Source organism: Dermacentor andersoni, chromosome 8 (genome assembly GCF_023375885.2).
Source record: "Dermacentor andersoni chromosome 8, qqDerAnde1_hic_scaffold, whole genome shotgun sequence".
Taxonomy (NCBI): domain Eukaryota; kingdom Metazoa; phylum Arthropoda; class Arachnida; order Ixodida; family Ixodidae; genus Dermacentor; species Dermacentor andersoni.
Window position 1 is genome coordinate 92,688,623 of NC_092821.1, and position 23,130 is coordinate 92,711,752.

The following is a 23,130-nucleotide window of genomic DNA, read 5'->3' on the forward strand; positions in this document are numbered from 1 at the left end:
TAATTTCATCACCCCGCCTAATTGTCTGCCGTCCCCGATCGTGCTTCCCTTCCTTTGGCACTCATTCTGTAATTGTCATGTTCCACTGGTTATCCGCCCTACGCTACCCTAGAGTATAATATTATTATTATTACGCTTAGTACAGGGCCCATTACTGCATGAAGTATAAGAAAAGCTGAAGCTCAGCAGTCTTGAATACTAATAAAGTGTTTCCCCTCCAAGAGGGTGGCCCATATCATAGAGATGCGGCTTTTACGCCTGTAACTGTGGTGCCTGAGAAAACGAGGTGTTGCGTGAACTCGCAGCTTATCAGTCGATAACAAAAAATGTATCGGGGAAAAAAGAAAATTTTATCATAGTAGCTTTTTTGGTTCTCGAGACCAATATAGCGCGATAACGAAACGGGCAGGCCCTCTTTGGTAAGCGATGCGCCGGCCCGGCTCGCCAAGCTCAGATAAGCTACGAAAGAGTTGAGCGCTTCTTATCGTCTCGAGTTACTTCTCGTTTCACGCAGATCTGCCGCTCGTGTAGCAGGCAGATCATAGCCGCGCAGTGCAACTGCCGGCCGTGTTGCACGTTCGTGACAGTACCAGACATGCGTTTCCAGCTTCAATCGAAACGGTGTTTGCGTGCAGTGCTTTGCGGCGCGAAACAGTCTTTCCACTCTACTGACGCATCCTAAAGGCCACACAAACTTACTTCTTAAGTTGAACATTTTGGTGCCGAGGCCTGGAGATGGACGACAGCATCGCCGAAGACACTTTAACTCCGGTTGCTCTTTCGCCTCGCTCTCCTGCTTCAGTCCCGGAGGCCCCGCGACCCTACGCGCCTATTCCGCGCACTGAGTGAGTGCATCCCCTCGAAACACTTTACGCCGATTTTTTTATCCGCTGTTGCTTGAATTTGCATATTAAGAGAAAGCTTTAGCTGGGGCCCAACTCCGACGCGGCCTATTCAAATACATGTAAAACGCAAAAACGTTTTTCTGAGATAACCCCTGGACCGATTTTAATAAAATTTGTTGCATTTGAGAGAAAGGGTTAAATTCTAGTGACTGTGGAAGTGAAGTTTCGATTTAGATCCTAAATTTTCTTAAAAAGATTTTCAAAAATTCGGAGGTTTGAATAAAAAAGAAGCACGAAGTTTACAAATTGATAGCTCTGCATCAAGAATAGATATCGCAGTTCTGTAGAGGGCACCCATTAGATCATTCAAAGTGGACAAATTCGGTGTGTCATTTTATATCTGATGTGAATTTGTTATGTTGTTTACAAGGGTTCTGCAAAAGCTGCATTTATATATTACTAATTTTTTTGAGATTCATGTGTAACATATCGATTTTGTCCGCTTTATGTGTACTATTAAACATAATTCACAGAATTGAATTATCATTTCTTATTGCTGAGTTATACAGTTCTAAACTTGACAGTCTCGTTTTCTGAAAATTTTCGATTTTCGCCAATTTTTAATAAAGATTAACGACCTATATAAAAAATTCGAAGCGAACAGTCAATAGACTGTAAGTTTTTCTTTTAAATGCAAGAAACCTCGTTAAATTTGGTGGCGTGGTTACCGAGAAAAACGAATTCTCCATTTACTTGTATTTAGATAGCAGCACCCGAGCTAAAGCGTCCTCTTAAGAGGAAGCTTTAGCTCGGGTGCTCCTATATAGTTCCTTTAGCTCGGGTGCCCTCAAAGTCCGCTTCAGAAAGCGATTGCCTTTCTCTGAATTGGAGAATGCGTCTTCGGAACAATCCTAGGGGACTTCCGAACATTAGTTTTGCTATCAGTCATCTAATCAGAAGACACTCCTCTACGTAGGAATTGTCGAAGAACCAGGGTGCCCATGCAAAATTCAGTCAAAGGGTTGCGTCTGCCTTTAACATCAGCGGATGCAAGATTTGTTTTGCATCCGTAATTACCGGAGCGTTGAACAGAGGGTCCCCAGGCTTGTTTATGTATGCGGACGGCATGGGGCTATTAGTGTACAGTGCAGGAGATTTAGAGAGACTCGCGAAAACGTGTGGCAATGAAGCGACATATCTACGCCTTAACTTTAGCTCGGAGAAATCGTAAATCAGGATATTTATAGAAGAGACGAGGAGCGGCGCGGTATCAGTTACACAGCAAGTTACGCCGATATCAGCTCAAGCAATGCAAATAGCTGAGTGTATGCATAAACGAAGGGAAGACCTACTTAAACATCTAAAATCCATCAAGATAATATCAGAATGAAGGGGAAGCGGAAGCGGAACGTAGCTTCAGTTAAACATAGAGCACATTAAGACTGAAAGAAATGCCACTTGGGGCGAGGAATTCGAAAAGGAGTAGTGGTGCCAGCGCTAGCGTTCTCCATGGCCATTCTTAAATTTGAATCAAAAACCTAATAGGGGTTGAAAGTTAACCTAAAGTCCGTGGGCTGGTTGGCACTGGGTGCCCAGGGTAAAACCAAAAGCTGAGGCAGTGCAGGGTGACATGGGGACAAGTCTTTACAAGTCCGGCGAGCACAGTGCGTAGCAGAATTAGCCTTGTAGAAAGATTTAAGGACATGGATTAAAAGCAACTGATGACTGAAGTGCACATATAAATGTACCTCGAAAGCGTGGACGTGGAATTTAGGAAAAGGCCAAGAAAGTTGGCAATGTAGTACAGGATAACTGAAAGTGCAAATAGGCAGCCAGGAGTCATCAGAAAGGAAACGAGAGACACAGAGACCATAAACAAGACAAAAATGATGGACACGAACAATTCCATGGAAATTTACAAGTGCGACAAGAAAATAAGCAGGAGAGAAAGACTGTAGGATAACACAAAGGAAAGAGCTTCGCTATTTGAGGTCCGACCTCGCTGCCTTAGGATAGAAACATGCTAGAATATGTATTCGGAGCAGGATGAGGCATGTGCCTGCTGCAGCAGAAGGCCGGAGAGGTCTTATCGCATCGTAGTGTAATGCTAAGATATTCAGTCAGCAAGAACCATAGGAAATGTCCACCTTCCAAAGGCACTGCGATTCAAAGCAGATGGAAGCGTTAACTGGTTACCAGTGGAGGTAAGCAAGATGAGTTCAGATTATTGGTGAAAAGAAAAAAAAACAGGGAAGAGATCGGTAAAGCTGGAGCCGTTACGTGCACAGATAAGTGTGCAATACAACGATAGAGATTTTAATAAAGAAAAGATGAAAGAGAAGTGATAGGCAGAATGCTTGACTGCAATAGATGTAGTAAAACCTCATTAGCTCAAGCAGGCTAGCTGACTATTTGTGGGCGTCCCCGTTTCGATGAGGATGCTAATTGAAATCATCACCATCGCGGAGAGTTGAGCGCAGAAACATCTAAGCGCATGGGTGTTGTACGCCACAGAAGACAAAAGCGTCTTTCGATGGGCTGGCCGACGTTTATGTCGGCCAGCCCGTCTGAGCCAATTTGCCGTGGGTTAGACTTTCACTGAGGCTATTTATGTGAAGCTGTTAAGGGCTACTTTCCCCAGGATCGTGTCCGTGTGTTGATACAAAACTATCATCATCACGATTGGCTCCAGCGTCGTCTTCTTCTTCCACAGCTGCCTCGTTTGCGCCCCTCTGCGCTACCGCGCGAACGCGCTCGTGCCACTGCTCTCGCGTTCGTCGTTGTCATTAATTAGTCAATTAAGCAACACGAACTCGTGACCAATTTTACAGCAAAGCTGTTAATGGCTACTTTCCCCAGGATTGTGTCCCTGTGTAGACACAAAAACTTGGAGGACGCATAAGCTTCGCCTTCAAGAGTGAAACGCGATAGCGTTATTGCACCCCGTTCGCACCGCCCACTCATGCGCTCGGCATGCTCTTGAGTCACACAAAGACGAAACGTGCGCCTGAGCAAGCGGAACGAACCAAAGAACTCGGTGTCTCGGAGGGAGAAACGATCTACGCGACCCAAACGTCGTGATCGGCACGGACAGCCGGGCCGCGACGCGCCATGAAAGCGGACGCGATCATCGGGCTGACGCCTCGATAGGATCGTACTCTATCTCGCTTGGCAGCACCACGCAGACACATGACTCCTCGCCAGCAGCACGGCATCGCAGGGGACGCTTTCCCACAAAACGCGCTACGCGCAGTGATCACGTCAGAGGCGTCCCGCATCGGACGCTGCACCTAGGAATCGCGCTGTGAGCGGAAAGAGGAGCCGCGTCGCCTAAACACAAAGGTTCGAGTGACGCACGCTGAAAGTTGGAAGGGGAGAGAGCGAGAAAGCTTAATAAACGCAAGGGTATTGGGTCATCCTCGCACCTGTCCCCGCACGGCCCCAATGCGCTAAAACGAGACGAAGGGGAGAAGCGGGCGAGTGGCGCGCCACATGACGGGGTAGCGCCGTACATTGCGAGGAGGGGGTCTTCTGTGTTTGCCGCAAGATGCCTCTGCGTGTGCGCCAAGAGCAGAAGAAATGTAGCGGAAACGCACTTCGCTACGCGTTAGCTGCGACTTCTGTAATTTACATGCTCATAATTACCGATATACACCGCAGTATAGCTTTCTACGGCACGTTTTCAAGGCAACACTGCATTCACTAGAGACGCTTTTGTTCCGCTTTTGACCATCGAACTCATGGCTGAGTGGTAGCGTCTCTGTCTCACACTCCGGAGACCCTGGTTGGATTACCACAGAGCCCATCTTGCAAGTTGTTTTTATTTATGAATTGCCTTCCGCCATTTTTCGCTCACGGCCAACGCCACCAACGACGACACCGACTTTTCGGCGACATGAGCTCCTTAACGCTGTCACGTTAAAACTATCATCATCACGATTGGCTCCAGCGTCGTCGTCTTCTTCCACAGCTGCCTCGTTGGGCCCCTCTGTGCTACCGCGCGAACGTGCTCGTGCCACTGCTCCCGCGTTCGTCGTCGTCATTACTTGGTCAATTAAGCAACACGAACACGTAACCAATTTTACAGCGAAAGCTGTTAAGGGCTACTTTCCCCAGGATCGTGTCCCGGCGTAGACACAAAACTATCATCATCACGATTGGCTCCAGTGTCGTCGTCTTCTTCCAGAGCTGGCTCGTTGGCGCCCCTCGGCGTTACCGCACAGGATGAAAGGGAACGAAGTGGCACATGCCACATCTCGCGCAAATCTGCCGGGCCCTCCTTTGTAGTGGCCGGATCCACTGAGGCTGAATGAGCGACGCGCCTTCACGCGGGGGGAAAGGCGCAAAAAACGACGATTTACGAAACAACTCCAAGTAGTATCCACAAGCAGACACACATGAAGCGAAGAGAGGCGGTACTATGGAGGTGTGCGCAGACGCACTCTCTCTTGTCCCCATACTTCAAACACTACATACAAGGTTTGCCTGGTAAACCTGCTTGCATAGCATGTGGCGGCTTCCCGGATAATGCTCACATTCTGTGGGATTGTCCGGGGAGCCGCACCGCTATTCAGGCTAGCCTTGCCAAACTATCACCCACTCGTAGACCTGCGACACATGAGGAGTGGCTGGCGGACTCCTCCTCAAACTACGTACAAGTCAGGATCTAGCTCATCACAACGCTCGGCTTGGCAAACAACTAGAACAAAGCGGGCGACCACGGACCTGGGTTCTTGAATAAAGTTTTCTCTCTCTCTCTCTCTCTAGGTGCTACCGCGCGAACGCACTCGTGCTACTGCACCCGCGTTTATCGGCACCACTAATTAATTAATTAATTAATTAATTTGTTGACTGATTGACACGAAGACAACCAATGTTACAGCGAAGCTGTTAAGACCTAGTCTCCCCAGGATCGTGTCCGTGTGTAGACACAAAACTCCCCATACGTGGGCCGATTCCGAAGATAGTGCCATGCCGGGCCGACCCGCGGCGGAGGTGAAGCAGGCGTGAAGCATTCCCCTCCCCATACGTGGGCCGATCCCGAAGAAAGTGCAACACCGGGCCGACCCGCGGCGGAGGTTAAGCAGGCGTTAAGTGCTCCCCATACATGGGCCGATCCCGAAGATAGTGAAATGCCAGGCCGACCCGCGGCGGAGACGAAGCAGGAGTTAACACTACCCATACGTGCACCGATACCGAAGATAGTGCAATGGTGGGGCGACCCGCGGTGGAGGTGCGGTACGCCATGAAGGGGCCCACATACGTAGCTTCGATGGTCATCCTGCTTCGCAGAGTGGAAAGGCACTGATGTTTTTATGCGACATCACACACGAGGTGTCTCCAACGCCTTATGCGCGTCTTGGCGTGCTTCGATAAGCTTCAATCAAAAGGAAGTAAGAACTGAAAAAAAAAAAAAAACAATTACGGGGCTTTACGTGCCAAAACCACGACCTGATTATGAGGCCCGCCGAAGTGGAGGACTCCGGGATAATTTGGGCCACCTGGGGTTCTTTAACGTGCACCTAAATCTAAGTGCACGGGTGTTTTTGCACTCCTCAAAATGCGGACGCCCTGGCCGGCATTTTATACCGCGACCTCGTGCTTAGCAGCCACACCATATAGCCACTAAGCAACCACAGCGGGTGAAGTATCTAAAGGCGAACTCTGTTTGGAATAGAACGTCCATAAAAAATGTAGAGGACCAGCTTTTACCCCGGCTGGCTTCCTTTCTCGATTTCCTTTTTTCAATTCAGCATGTGTTTGCGCTAACGAAACACATTTCACAATCGAAAATGTGAAATTGTTTTGTCTGACGGCACGTCAGTTTATCCTATGCTCCAAATACTAAGGATGAGTGAATCCAAACAAGCATGACGCCATCGACGCCATCGCGCTTTGCATGGCGTAGCAGAAAAGTAAGGCCGCCACTCCCTTGCGGGATTTACAGTAAATGCGCGAATGTTGTGTTCGTCGACACGACTAGCGTACTGCAGTTGTGCACCGCTTTACCGAGCGGCTTCGGCGCAACGCTCGCTCTCCTCGGCCGCGCCAATTATATCACCACAGAAATGACATCTACATCTAGGTGCCTTGATGCCCGCGCGTCAGCGGTGGCGCGCGCATCGAGGCTACCTTCATCTGCATATAGCAATGCGCCGCGCCTTTCACGTGACACCGCTTGCGCATGCGTAGCGCCGCCACCTCCTGTCTTCGAGACCGTCGCGCCGGCTCGGCCTTGACGATAAAGAAGGCACATGCTTCCCTAGGTGACCCTGTGACCCCGAGTTGCCGCTAAATAGTACTTTAGCACACTAGGAACATTTATAACATGCTTTGCGCCCATATCTGGCTCCTAAGCCGCGCATTCGTCACTTAAAGCCCGTTTTCCGCTGTAATCGAAGTTTTAATTAGTTCTAGTAAATTAACGAGAGCTCATTAGACAGCGAAACTTGCGTATTGCACCCTCATTCATGACGTATGGTTTCATACATTAGGAACTCTTTAGCGACTCTGGGCGCGCCAAAGTGGATATTTTGAGGCTGACCAAAACAGTTCGCGCTGGAACTTCTGCGGGAGCTGTCCAAGAATGCGTAAGCATTGTGTCACTTGCTCATGTCCCCGCAGCCCGGTGTCGTTATCGATTTTATTGAACTTTACCCGGCCAGTACAAACAACACCGCTGCGGCGACGCGAACTGCTGCGCATGACCTCGCAATGTGCATTGATGACGCAAGCAAAGTACTGCAGGTGGCGACGCCAGATGCGCCGATCACGTTCCGATCATTATAAGCCGTTATAGACCTTTAACACCTGATCCATCTGCGTCTAACTACTATGAACTACCCGCCGTGGTCGCTCAGTGGCTACGGTGTAGGGCTATACTAAGCACGAGGTCGCGGGATCGAATCCCGGCCACGGCGGCCGCATTTCGATGGGGGCGAAATGCGAAAACACCCGTGTACTTAGATTTAGGTGCACGTTAAAGAACCCCAGGTGGTCAAAATTTCCGGAGTCCTTCACAACGGCGTACGTCATAATCAGAAAGTGGTTTTGGCACGTAAAACCTCCCCATAATATTATTAACTACTATGAACTGCGATCAACCGTACCCCGGCGACGGCTGCGTATGGCACCGCCGCGCGGACCCTATCTTTAAAAGCCGAGTGTATTAGAATCCGGCTGAGTGGAACCAACAACTGCGGCGGCGCAAGCTTTGCAGTGAGGCGCGCGACGACAAAAAATACTGTGGCGGCGCTGCGATCGAAGTGGATTGGGCCGCATCGAGGTCGCGCCAGTGGAAAGTGCTGGTGATACTTCTCGAAAGCGTCATTCGCACTACTTCGCGCGCTTGTATATGCGTTCAGACCGCTCAAACGGTGTTCATAATTCCATATGTCATGCATTTATGACTAAGGAATAGATGCTATCCTTTCTCTTCTTTATTTCATTTTTTTTAAGTCCCGCTCGGTGATTGCCCGTGCATTGTGGCCGCAGTGTCGGCTTTCATTCTACTATGTTATTGTGCGGTTCCATTTGGAGAACAAATATTTTTCTTCATCTTCAAGCAGCATGGAATCTCTCATGTGTATTTCCGCGAATATAGTTTTCCATCAGTAGGCCTTGCGAAACGCAGACGTAAAAACATTTGTAAACTTCCTGCCTGCAGCTTCAAACAAATGAAACAAATGTGCCCCATCCGGAGCAATGTACCCAGTTTTACGACAAGTATTCTTACAGGAAAAAGCAACTGCAGTGCAGCATTCCATTCAGGTTTCCATCTTCCTCGCGTAACAGAATGTGCAGTAATTGGTACGGGTACTTTTATTGCACACGGACCTCGGGCGCCGAGAACAGTTTTAGGTAGCCATTATATACGCTAATCTTTGGCCCGTAAGCCGTGTGAAATTTTTTGCCCAGTCCATGCTTAACAAAACGAGAAAAAAAAAAGAAGCGGCGCGGTATTGAAACTAGTGGCTACATGGTGGATATATGGCGTTGCGCTGCTACACTCGAGGTCACAGGTTCAAACCAGGTTGCGGAATTCATCATCACCACCATCATCATCATCATCATCATCATCATCATCTTCTTCTTCTTCTTCTTCAGCCTGGTTACGTCCACTGCAGGGCAAAGGCCTCTCCCATACTTCTCCAACTGCCCCGGTCATGTACTAATTGTGGCCATGTTGACCCTCCAAACTTCCTGATCTCACTGCCCAACTAACTTTCTGTCGCCCTCTGCTACGCTTCCCTTCCCTCGGAATCCAGTCCGTAACCCTTAATGACCATCGGTTATCTTCCCTTCTCATTACATGTCCGGCCCATGCCCATTTCTTTTTCTTGATTTCAACTAAGATGTCATTAACGCGCGTTTGTTCCCTCCCCCAATCTGCTCTTTTCTTATCCCTTAACGTTACACCTATCATTCTTCTTTCCATAGCTAAATGATAGATGTTGCGGAATTCGATGGGAACAAAACGGAAAAGCACTTGTGTACTTCTATTTAGGTACACGTTAAAGAACCCCAGGTGGCGACAACTGAACAGGGTGCCTCATAAGCACATCGCCAGGCGTAAAACGCTAGAATTTGTTCAATTAAGCAAAAAGAAAAAAAGAAGGTACCTGCGTTCTTCGGCTTTCTTCTTGGGGTGTAAACGAAAGAACTTATTCTCGAGTCTGATTTCTGAGAAAAACATGTTACGCTTATCTCATATTTCATACCTAAATGTAATGCCGTTCCCGACTGTACGCCCGCTCAACTAAGCAGATTCTGCAATATAAACGGCTACTTTCAATTATGCGGTGCACTATCATAAGGACAATGACGAAGCATATAAAGGAACGGCATGTTTTACATACCCGTAGAGATATTTGCAGATCTGCCGTGTTCAAGAAGATAAGTGTAGTACTACATTGGGCACCCAGTCTTAATGGGTTACAGTCTTGCAGAAATGGTGAGACTGTCAAAAAAAAATATTTTCCAAGCTAACCCTCGGTGACCTGGAAGACCAAAGACAACTCGTCGCCAGGGCCAAGAGGGCAATCGAAGCCAGAGGGTCCCTGGACTAGGGAGCCTTCCCACCTTAGGGTGATACCGGGCCTCGCTCGTGACACTGTTTCGTATAATAAACGTTTCTTTATCTCTCGGTCTTGCCTGAATCAAGTTAGCAGATTTACAGGCTCCGTCAAAACGGGGCGTTTATATTGAATGACAGCTAGGAACTTGTTCAACCTGAACCGATAAGCATCCGTGCTTTAATTCTCTCAGGCCAATCTCCCTGCTTTCTGTTCTGGCGAAATTGCTGAGCATGTTATTAACACGAGAATGACCAGGTTTTTAAGCGCGCATAAAATATCAGCACGTGAGCAATACGGTTTCTGCAAGGGTAAATCTTCGCAAACAGTTGTACTCGAAATAAAGGAAAACATCATGGACAACATAGAAAATCGAATGCTGACTCTTGGTATCTTTCTCGATTTTAAGGAAACCCTTTGATTGCGTGCAACGAGGTGTTCTTATCGAAAAGCTACCTATTTATGGAGTCCATGATGTCGCTTTTTCATTAATAAAGAGCTACCTCACCTCAAGAATGCAGTACATAACAATATATGGCGTTATTTCTGAAATTCAGAATATTAAATACGTGGTGCCACAAGGATAGATCTTAGGACTTACTTATCTTTACATTATATTATATGCTGATGATACTAACATATTTTTCTCAGGTAGAGAGATACATCATACTTATGAGCAAGCTAACATTTGGTTACAGCAACTAGGTTTATGGCTGAACGCCAATAAACTTCAGTTAGACTTCAATAATACAAAGGAATCTAAAACGCATCGGAAATTACTCCTAAAATTTCAAAAAGTTACCATATAACAGGAATGAAAAGTTGGATTCTTGGGAATCATATTTTATGAGAACCTGTCTTGGTCATATCACTTAGATGGACTCGGAAAGGATATTGCTCGTGCTTTAAATGCAATTAACACACTGCGGTATTTACTGCCTATAAATGTGAAACGCGCCATTTACGATACACTAAGGCGGTCTCAATTTACATAGTGCTATCTGGTTTAGCCGACAACTGTACAATCTAACTTAAGGTCTCTTCAAAGACTTCAAAACCGTGCACTGCGCGCGATAGCAAACACAGAACGCACTGAGCCTCCTAAACCGTACTATATATCAAAAGTAAATATTAACAATAGCAAAACATCACAATCAAAAGGTATTTCAGGAAATTTCGAGCCAATCTCGGGCAGACAAATGTTCTTTCTAAACAAATACCACGGCAAAATGATTAGCAATGACTTCAGAAAAAGTGTGATAGTTAAATCTCGTGGCAGAACAACAAACGGAGATCAAGAATTGGAAGTACAACTTATTGGCCTTGTAAATGACCTATTATTGACCTAATGACCTAGTATTGGACCTTCTAAACTCTGAAATTTCGATACAACATTGTATAAAAACTATAAAAGAATGGTTGTTATCAGAAGGCTGACGCAAATGTTAAACTACTAGTATAAAACATTTCATATATATGTTTCTTTGTGTTTGAAGTCCGTATCAAACTGTATAAGGAATGATTTTCATTTTCTTATTTTATTTCTTCCCATGAATTATGTTTTGCACTGTTTACAGACATGTGTACTAAGTTTGCTTTAACATGTGTTCTGTTGAGCGTCTATCTGCCATTTTGCCATACTGCCGCTGTGCGGGCAGCACGGCCCAGTCAGGCAAATGTTCACCTTTGGCCGTGACCCCTAAGACAATGTGTAATATTGTCCTAAATAAAATAATACAGAGAGACAACAAGGAAAGACGACCAGTAACGGCTCGTTCCGGCCGGCCTTAACCTCTCGCTGCGCTGATGCCTTTCAAGCTGTCACTTTTACTTGCCGTCATGTGCAGCCGCTCTCGCAGAGTTGCGCCCCAAATAACGATACACTCGAATGCACCCTGCTGCGCTTTGACTGTCGAGAGAGCAGCGCAGATTCCTAACGAGTGCAGCTGCCTTCTGTTACGAGTTGATTCGACGCCATGTTGAATTTCCTGACTGGACGCTCTCACCCGCCGATCGCGTAGCAGCCCTATTACCGACCTCCCACGGCACCGCATCGCAGTTTCATCGGCGTTTTTTCGAGTTTATATATAAAGAAATATCTAATTACGTAAGACAATGATTAAAGGCGCCGAGCTTAAACATTTTAATAAAGTACGCTATCACAAGCTGCGGAACCAAAGCGACGTAAGGTGAGCTGGAAAAGCTTTTTTTTTTCTCGCAATACCGTATGCTGCACTATGCGGGGTGTCTTAACTATCTTGCGCCAAACTTTAATAATGCGCAAATGCCACGTAGGCGGACAGAACCAAGGTAATGTTGTCTGCCCTCGCTTGGAGATACTCAGATTACTTTTTTGCATTCAGCCTAACTACATAATTAGTCTTAAGTAATTGTTCAACTTCTCAAATATTATAATTACATTAAAAGCGTCAATGAGAAAATTGTACAGCAACATGAAGGACTCCCCATACAGCTCTCTCTTGCTCAATACGTGCTACACAAAAGTGCTTTTCCGAGCATGAAACTTTGCGTGTGTATTCGCGAGCTTCTTTCACGCTCGGAATAACACTTTTATGTAGCACGTATTGAGCAACAGATAGTTGTATCGGGAGTTTGTCATGTTGATGTAAAATTTTGCGTTGGCCCTTTCCGTCTAATTATAATATTTGAGAAGTTGATTAGCAAATTGAGACTAATTATGTATTTAAGCGCCCCCAACGTAAAAAAAGATACTCTATCTCCAAGAGAAGGCAAACAACATTAACTCGGTTCTGGCCAGCTACGTTGCATTTGCACATTTGTCAATCTTGGTGCATCATAGTTGGGACAGCCTGTATATATAGTGTGGATTTTGCGAAGATGTAAAATGTGTAGCCCGTACGTGTACGGTAAGTTACATCTCGATTGTCTTGTGGTCATGGTTGTAGACGACGCTACCGCTGATGAAACAGACACACTCACGGATTGTGTTTTACTTCGCATGTCGCGTGCGTGTCAGAGATGGAGGTATACAGTTGAAATCAGGCGCGTTGAGCGGCAAGTACACGATGCGGGCTTCGGGCGCCCCTTGTCGTGAAGCCGAGCTGTCTTCCTGAGGTCTCACCACGCGCAGCTTCAGAACTGCATTCGCGGACGATATTCACTTTGTGCGTTTTAAAGAGTGACCACGACGAAATTAAAAGAAAGAAAAGTGAACAGCGGACCGCTTGGATGTCGGTATATGCTGCGCCGCGGAACCGCGGCCGCGATAAACGCTGCACATGCACATTTAGTATACGGTGTTCACTGCTTCGCGTCCCGCTCTCTTCTTTTCAGCCTTGGCTCATCTTATCAGCACTTCGATATCATGTCGACGGAGCGCTGCAAGCCTCTGCTTTCTTACCCCGCATCTGTCCACCGACTTTCATCGACGAGTTTACAGAGCCCAGAGAGGAATGTGCACTGCGACTGTTAAGCAAACGAACAGGAGGCTTAGTGCGCGCCGGCTTCGCGTTTTGTATATGACAATTCCAGGCACTGACACATGCCCAAAGCGGGTGATCGGCCAAGAAGCGGATTAAGCTGTCCCATATTTTCTCCCTTTCCCACAGGAACTGCGGTGCCCCCGAGAAGTCTTTCTCTCCTCGTGTTCGACTGTGGCTCAATTTGGGCCGAACGTGCAATGTGAGCCTCGGAAATCTGGGAATGGTGAGAACTGCACTGCTCGTCGTTACAGAAATTGGGACACTTGTGAAAGACTTTCAGGGCCCGTTTTCTTCTCTTTTTTTTCTTTACGCTTCAACGTTGGGATGGTGTATAGGTGCGAAGAATGATTGGTGCTCGCCTAATGTGTTGCAAGCAAGACGCCTTGAATCAAGGGCAACAACCCGTTGAACATATCCTGTACATCGATATATCGAAATATCTCGTGTAGCCAAAGTGATCACTGCGTCATCGACCTTTGGATTTGGGATTCCGCTCCGATGAGTTTTGCCTTACTCAAGAGTCCGAATTTCTATCACGTGTCTGATGTTAAAATGATGTTTCCGGCATAGAAAATTGTGGGCATATGTTACAAGTTTCAGGCTTGCAAAGTATATTTGATCAATAAAGTGAAATAACTTGGTAAATCCGTACACAACTTCAGTTACAAAATTATTACAGAAGACGAAGAAACCACAACATGCGCGAAAAGTACCCAAAGAGTGCTGGTGCACTGAGTAAAGCTGCAGCCTCAAGACCTTGAGTAAAATTCGTCTCATCGTGCAAGAGCCTCATGCTGATTTTAGATCTCTTCAAATACTAGGAATGTGGAGTGTCTGCGCGCCGCAAACATATGTGAGCAGACTGAATTTCTGGGTTAATCACAGTGTTCACCTTGCCCCCTGCTTCATACTAATATGGTGGTTCCGTGGAATTAGCCCGCTACGTTAAACGTACGCAAATAAAAAATATATATAGATGCCTTAACAAAATTAATTGGAACTAAAGCACTGTTTTGCTTCTCAGGCGCAAAATTACCGTCGCAGCTGTTTTTTTCTTTCGTATTATTTTTATTGCTGCTTTGTTGTCATTATTTATCAGCTAGTCCACATTTACATCCTTGACACGACAGGCGGCATAAGACGTGTCATGGTTAGCACTTTCTGAGCGAAACACAACGGGTACTTTCGCTAATACGTGGATGTTACAATGAGGCTTCGTGAGGATAACTGGAAAGCAAGAGGTGCCAATTTATCGTAAGCGTTATTAATGCAGTTAGGTTAGCCATGCTTTAGCACTATACCTGACGTGAAACCAGCTCAGAAATCAGAATGTCCACATCGTTGAAAATTACGGGACATTAAAGTTAAATCACTGTTGATGTTCTTAGTTTCTGCAACACATGTTAACATGTAGATGTAGACATAAGGCCTTGGAGTTAGTGACATGAGCGCAAATGAACAAGTCCTTGTCTTCTTTACAGGGTCTCATCACAGCCCTCGCAGGTGTTGCTCTGCTGGACTTGGGGGAAATCTACGGCACCAACATTTCAACTATTTCTCATCTAATAACGACGCGGAGCGTAGGAGGCCTACTTGGATCTCTGCTAGGTACTGAACTTATAGCTGCTTGATGATTTTGTCAGTTTTTGTTAAACGAATATGTAGTTTGCTACATGAACTGTCAAGCATAATATATCAAGCATATTATATCAAGCATATTATATTAGGCAAGAGAGGAGTTTAGCCAACCTTTAAGTACTCAGTGTACGTTTAGTAGGCCTTCTGTTTGCTCAACCTTGATTCAGGACAGTAGCCTGTCATTTGCTGTAAATAGAAGCACTGAAATGAGAGATGCATTGAAGTTAAATTTTGCTTTTTCAATGAGCGACTGATTCACGTCGCTGGAGTCGTATGTAGCTTTAGGTTTCTTCATCCCCCATTCGCCTGAGTTGAACGGAAGTGTAGTTAAGTGGCGCCCACATCAAGCGCGCTTGCGACACTTTTCTGTCCTGGCGTGTCCTGACCCTGCGCCCGTCTGCCTCGTGCGATGCGTTATTTCCATGGCGAAATCATTGAGCGAATGCATGCCGCAATCACTAAGCGAATTTCAGCTCGGAACGCTGCGCCGTCGTCATGCACTGCAAAATTATAAGCGCTCTCCTAAGCGACGCCGTGCCGTACAGGCATAAGCATTGTGTCTTCGTGTGCATGGTTCCTGAGTCGGGCCAAATGTACTAGCTCCACAGAAGCATCGCGGTGCCTATGGAAGCCAATTCCTATAAGCAACTGCTCACAACAGTAAGCATTGTACTTTACATTTGTACTGTGTTCTTTAAACTTAGCGACTGGATTGGAAAAATGTCAACTGTGAAACAGTAGAGGTTCTATGTACTGCTATATATTATTCTTTTGCGGCACATCTTTTTAGGAGGGAAGCTGTACGACACGTACAACACGCAGCTTACGTCAATACTCATGCTGCTGCTCACCAGCGTAACGGTGCTGATGGTTCCATTGTCCGGAGTGCTGCTTGTAGCACACGTCATGGTCTTCTTCATGGGTCTCAGCTTGGGAGCATTCGGCACAGGTGAGTCTGCAGCGTGCTTCAGTGCATGACGTCGCTATTCTGTGCCACGCTCGTGTTGTGGAGGTCTTATGCGTGATAACTGCGTCCGACGGTATTTCACCAACAAAGGACAGTCAAGCGAGTTGCGGTCACGCGGTCCGCTTTAAATGATACGCGGTTAACAGCGGTCAGCTTCTTAGAGAAGGGCACTGCGCCTTCAAGAAGTGTGCGTTGATGAGAAAAATTGGAATAAGTGTATGTATGTGCCATTCTGCTCCACTCTTGTGGATGGGAGGCAAAAATAGGGACGGAAGAGGCATATAGGAATTCGGTAGAGAGTAGAAAAAGATAATCACGTTTATCCATGCAAATGGCGTCTCTGTGCTGCCTGGGAGACGATATATCAGCTGGCGCTCGTCCAACTTAACCGTACGACTAGTTCGCCGTCGACGCATACGACAGGAACAAGACGCGTTGAAAGGTGGGGCTCGAGGTAATTGTCGACAAGCCTTTGCAAGGTTAAGTCGGCCTATAGACGTCGCCATCATCGGCCTCGTCCTCCGCGCAAACTTTTTAGTGCTGGATGTTCTTCTAGCCAGAATTATAGCCTATTCCCTAAGCCATTGCAATTTACGGAATGCTGCAACCGTGGCCGCAACACTAGACGATGGCAGCGCTGGTAGGGACACCTACCTGGTGACACTTTGTTCAAGCACATCGCGTTAGAAACGTTTCTAGGTGAAAAAAAGTACTATAATTTATTACTGGTTTGTGCAGCCGCAGGAACCATTATTTTTTACAACTGCAGCGGCAAGCCGAAAACAGTCATTGAAAATTTAGTTTTGTGTGTCCTAGCTGAACACAGCACCACGAGATGGTGCCAAGTGGACTCCGCGTCACCGGTGTCGCAGTTTTGCGTAAACGATAACAATTCGCGGACAGTTAATTTATCTTGTCTGCACACGCATTACCGTTTATGCAAATACGAGGGAGAATCAGAAAGCCTTTGCGCCTATTTTTATTAGCCGAAATAAGGTACATAAAGGTAATTACAAATATACTTATTATTCTACGTACCTTACACTATCAGTCTACATAGTCCCCACACCGGCTCAGAGATTTGTCCCATCGCAGAACTAAATTTGAGGTGCCCCTGTGTCATGTTGTCGACAGTCGGCTACGCACGCGGCCTCCCCGAACGCTCATTCTCATGCCAGTCATCGCGGCATTTTGCGAACTCGCACCCCCACCTCGCACTTCTCAAAGCGAGACACCTTTCCCCATGCGTGGGCTGAATTCGCCTGTGGATTGCGATGGGCGTTCGTTCCTTGCTTCATAGGAAACGAATTACACTTTGTTGCTCGTACGCCGTGGATGTGTGAAGCACAACCGCCATCTTTAACAACTAGCAGCAGCGCCGTGCCGCGGAGCCAGCGGCAGATAAGGCCGGGTCGGTCCAAGGAAGGTCCACCGCTGGGAATGAATATGATGAATATGTTAACCTCGCATTTACAACCATACTTTCGCTTTAAAAAATTGAGCCAGAGACTTTCTGGTTCGCCCTCGTAGCAGAATACCAGAGACACGGACGAGAGGCTCCAACGCTGGGAGCAACATGTTGCGGCGCTTTGTTCATCCGCAACATGTTCGAAGCGTTTCTTGGTTACATGACCGTTCTCGTCGAAATAAAACGCCATATATTGCTGCGATAGCAATTATATGAACATTCCCGGCGAATTTTCAACGTCGTCGTCGCCATCGGCTTAGGCGTCGGCATGCGTGTGGTGCTTCATATGAAGTATATTCTTCGATATGGTAGATAGACGTCATAATATTGAAGCATCAAAAGTTGTTCTTACCAGGTGTTATGGTCTTGACTGATATATTCTTCCGTATTTGTGCAATTGCAGAGGACAAAGAAGAGTCACAAAATATTTCATTCGCAGTGCATTCCTTATACCCCAACCGACTTGAAAAATTCAAAACAATAAACGTGCTCACAATCTCACAGTGATGCAATTTCACTGGTACCGGCGCCAGTGCTCTTTACGGGTCTAAAATTTCACTGGGCGCCAACTAGTGTCGACCGTCTCCCGTCGGTCTCGTCCAGTCGCACATCGGGCAGGTGCGACTGGACGAGACCGACTGCCGGGAATCTCGCCTGGAACGCCACTGGCGACGCTCATGACGGTAGCATTCTGAGACGCCTGGTAGCTACCAGGGCGCTGTTCCTTCTGCCCAGCACAAGTTTCCTTGCACACTGCTTCGAGCCATGTCGCACCCGCGTATGGTTAGAACACCATCCGAGGAGTTCTAGAGCAAAGCTAAACCTTCATATCGATGTCAACGCTTCGCCCTGCTGGCGAAACTACCAGACTATTAATGATTATGGTGTTGCCGGTGTATTTACGCCACCAGCTAAGTAGCACATACGTCCATCGTTGCCGTAATGCTTCAGTGCGCTCTGGTTGGAAATAAGCGACACAAGCAGCTGCCGCCAACTGTGATGCTCCAGAGTCATATGTACACTTCAGGCTCTGCACAGCTCATATCTATGGGCCACGTATTCCATGAATGGTAATACATGCACGGAAAGGATCATTACGAAAGTTTATGCTATCGTTATTTACGCTGGTATGTTAGTATTACTGTGCAAAGTTCTGGGACTACCACGGTCGACGAGATCGAACATTGCAAGACTGCAACGGCACGCGTGATCTCGCACTCCATGCTACAGCGAATATTGACTATATGCTGGGGGACAATGTTTAACTACGGAAAAGGTGGATTCTCTAGGCAGCATTTGGACGTGCGCGTGCTTTGCACCATACATTAACCTTCGCTTTCCTATGCACGTTTTCGCTTAGTATAGCTTGTCAGCCCAATGTTGTTGTTGCTGCAGGAACTGCAGCACGCTAGTTCTGTTCCCATATGTTGTACTTCAGGTATGAGTCACTTGCAATTGCTTCCGTTTAAAGAACCCTATACTTCACGGTCCCGCCATTTGCATTCGCTTAGTGGTATATTTAGCCCGGAATTCACACAGTGGATTGCATGTTCCTAAGTCTCGTGTCGAAGCAATTGGACAGTAACATTACGGTATGAGGTACATAGGAAACTTAACTCCCACTTAGTGGGGGACAACACAAGTATTTCCTTTAGGGCTTCAGGCATTGTTCATGACGTCTTACTTGCCCTGTCAGATCGTCCTCCTATACTTATCACGTAGCTGCAGGTGGCGTTATTTACTTTATTGGCCCAAATTTCTGGTGTGCGTCACTTCTTCACATCATTGTTTTCCGTTTGCAGCACCTTCATGCATGCAAGCCACCGGAGATTGCTGCAACTGTTGCAAGGCAACACTCGCAGTTGTGTTGTAAATTATTTAACATGATCTGTGAGCGTATATGTTCCTTTTGAAAGCTTAGTATCATACAATTTTGCGCAGGGGCCAACGTCTGGATCATCAACATGTGGCCAGAGGACAGCAGTCCAGCGCTTCACATTTTTCACTTCGCGTTTGCCGTTGGCTCGCTGGTGGCTCCTCTCATAGTCAAGCCATTTCTATCTCGCGGAGGCGCCGACAACTCAAACTTTTTACGGGAAGTGGCCAACCTGAGCTATAGCTTTGAACCGACATACAACGAGACTGGCAGCCAGTCCTCCGCAGTCAAGACTCTGTCCGACGAAGGGGCTGTTGAGGGGTCAGGCGAAAGCACAGTATACTACGCATTTGCGATTGTCAGCGCGTTCTATTTGTTTCTGGTCCTCTCGATGGCACTTCTTTACTGCGTCGACAACTCTGACTTCAGACGGCGGCCAGCGAGAGGACTGGACGGAAGTGAGGCGAAGGGCAGCGAAAAACGGGAAGACGTCCGCTACAGCCGGATCTCGTTGGCGCTGCTGAGCGTTTTCGAGTGCGTATACGTCGCACTCGAGTGCACGACTTCTCAAATGCTGACCACCTTTGCAGTCAAGAGCGACCTGCACTTTTCCAAACCGGACGCATCTCGGGTAGTCGCGGTGTACTTCTTTTTCTTCGCTGCGAGCAGACTGGTCGCGGCGATAGTAGCCATGAAAGTATCTTCATTAGTCACGCTTATCTTCACGCATGCTGTTCTCGTGGCCACGTCAGCAGCCATGACGGTGTGGTGCTCCAGTAACGCACTCGTGCTCTGGGTGGGCAGTGCAATCACGGGATTTGGCCAAGGACCAATCAAGGCCGCGGTTGTCGCATGGACTGCTGAATACATTAGCATTAGCAACAAAATGATGTCGGTGGTCGTGGTCACGGGCAGCATCGGCAACCTCGCGCCGGCACTTCTAGTCGGACAGTTTATTGACCGCAGTCCCGATTCGTTCCTCTACGTGTCCCTGGGTGCTGTTTTGCTGTCTGTAGTCATATTTCTAGTCATGTATGCTTACATGAGCAGGAGGCGACTTTTAAAGTCACACGCCGACGTTCAAATCACTGCAGGTGCGGAGAAACCAGGGGACATGCCTTTGCTTTAGCATTCTGCTAAATATGCGATGTCGTTAGACACTTACAGCTTTTAGAATGCGCCTCATATGTTTACACATATATACTAATATTTATACTTCGGCGACCGAAACACAACGAGTAATCATACCTCTGAAGCATTCATTAAACACTGCACGTGCATGCTTTGTACGCACACAAAAAAATAAAATTGTATTTCATTTGATTGACAGAATGAATCCGCGGTTAGGGCGAACGTCTCAAAGCAACACAATGGTAAAGGAAAACGCATCCGTTGAAAACTACAAATTAATATGTATCCATGAATGCTCACGCAAATCTCCATACAATAGTGCTTTTTTTTTTAAATCCCGCCCCGCCGTATTGTGGCCGTTGCTGCCTGACAGTAAGCCGGGAAGCTTGTGATTAGTGCCGTTTTCAAATGGAAACTCTTTCGATAGCGTCGCGCAACACGCACGCAAAGTGGTAGGTAACAAGAACATGTGGTCGTGTTCGCCTAGAGTACTTGGGCACACTTGTTACCTCTGGCTAAAGTTAGCAGGCACACCCTATATACAGCACAACGTCACTTCCTGCTACCCACACCTGCGAATAAGCAGTTTGCTCGTCCCTGTTTTAAGTGATGCTGCTCCAGTAGGGATCGTTACCACCTTGTTCAATTTGTGACCGCAATGAACCCTCGTAATTTACGTCATGGCATCAAAGCTGCCAACAGCAGGACGCTGGCACCTAAACTCTCGTATGCCACCTCACGGCTCTCAAGAGTCGAACAGTCGCCGAGAACCCTTCGTACGCTGCTTCAAGGCAGGAAGGCTGCCAGGAGCTCGAAACTGGCCGATTATTTTTTGTACGCTACCTCCAAACAACAAACCTGCCAGATCAGCAAACTGGCCAATAAATCAGCGGTAACAAAGTGATGAGTTGCGCTAGATGGTAGTTCATTGCTTTGCGCTATGTACCACACACACTAACGGCGACAATAGAGGAACGCTGACTAGGAAGGATGACACAAACTTACACGAAGAACCAGAATCTTCGCGTCATCTTCTGTCTTCCTTCCAGTGTTGCTCTTGTCCCCGGTATTGTTTTCCGTACATAGTGCAAGAACAATGAAGAACTTATATTAAGGCAATGCGTTGCAGCTAGTGCTTGGTATGCCATAATTCGTTCGTGTTTATGTGGTTTGTCCGTCTTAACTCTGCAGCACTGTATTCGAACAACGAAGGAATCCTCGTGCACTGCCTGAGGCATAATGTACCATACGAGGTTTTACTGATCGGTGTCATGCTGCTAAGCTCACAAACCAGTGAACACAAAAACTAATGCACATCACGTGCCCGCGAAAATTCGGGAGAGAGCAGATGAAAAGTAGTTCTCGAGTGTGCATTTCTAACTTTTTGTGCGTGCGTGCGTGCGGATGAAAGCAACGGTTGTCACCCACGAGAGAGTAGCACTTTGTCACAAAAGCGAAATCTTCGCACTTGAATAATTCGTCCTGGTCTAGGGATCAAACCTGGGATCAACTCCTGGGGCGGCCGCTTTATGCCATCTCAGCTAACCACGGAGACAATTCAGAGCAACGCCAAATTAATGTAGCCCTCGAAGCACAGGGACACCGGATGTGGCAAACGCGCAGGCGGAGGAAGTTTGCAGAAATGGAATATTCTCGCACAGCCGAGAGTAACACATGGAAATATGATGGCACGGAGCTTGATCCTCAGAGCGGGCCGAATGTTTCTTGAACTGCGACGCTTTCTTTTTAAAATGCCCTCCTCACCGAGTTTCGACAATGTAAACAGAAAAGCGCGGCGCGTAGATCACGTTGTGACAATCGTGTCTGCTAAATAGTGAATGACTGCAAGGCACAAAACCTGCTGAAACCTTAAACAGAAGCCCGAGCGCCCTTTCTCTCAAGGGAAACCCACTTCCTGGCGGAGGTTCAGGATCACACGGACAGATGCCTCTGCATATAAGAAGCACTACGCGTAACGTCGCCCTGTATAGCACGTGACCGCGGTAGACCATCCAATGCAGAACGCGCAATACCGTCACCCGTCACTGGGAGTGCGCCGCCAAGAGAAAAGAAGCGAGAAAAAAGGGTAGAAGGACTCGCAACGTAAACGTGCCGCGGTCCCTCAGCTACAGTATGGGAGAAGGCAGGAAAAGAAAGTTGCTTGCGGACGCTAGAGATGTGGCACAAAGAGATAGCGTCAATGCTGGCGTCGGGCCTCGCCTCCTAGCAGATACAGCAACGCGACATCTTGATTCATGCTGTCTCCTCTAATAATTAAACAATTTGAAGAAAAAATATTTTGATAAGACCCTTCCCTAGGCGGCTCTGAAGAACTTCCAGGGTAGTGGCCGGAAATTCAAGCGCAGCAAAATGACGAAGCTATTAGCGCCTACGCCTTGACCGAAACTCATCTACGAGATTTAGAGCAGCCACCTGTTATTGGCGATTTTGTATTGGAGGGTTGCAAATGTCTGGGTCAAGAAAAGGTATAGGTGCAGGCATGCTTGTAAGGTGAGGTAGGAAGTAGCCAAAGGGTAAGATAGACACGTAAGGAGCATATATGGATGGGCTGCACATGGAAAGGAAAGAACACGTGGCAGGGAGTAGCTTATCTATGGACCGGTAGTGATAGCAGAGATCAAAACAGAGAATTACAAACATTATTAA

General features: G+C 47.1%; 1 protein-coding gene across 1 annotated transcript; it reads left to right on the forward strand.

The window, feature by feature from the left end:
* The first annotated feature begins 526 nt into the window (after nt 1–526).
* On the forward strand, nt 527–22,111 carry LOC126529338 (sodium-dependent glucose transporter 1A-like). Its single transcript, XM_050176941.3, has 5 exons — nt 527–845; nt 13,510–13,606; nt 14,865–14,991; nt 15,812–15,970; nt 19,398–22,111. Exons 1-5 carry the CDS (start codon nt 736–738, stop codon nt 20,459–20,461), a joined length of 1,557 nt encoding a protein of 518 aa, XP_050032898.2. The 5' UTR covers nt 527–735; the 3' UTR covers nt 20,462–22,111.
* The last annotated feature ends 1,019 nt before the right edge of the window (nt 22,112–23,130 follow it).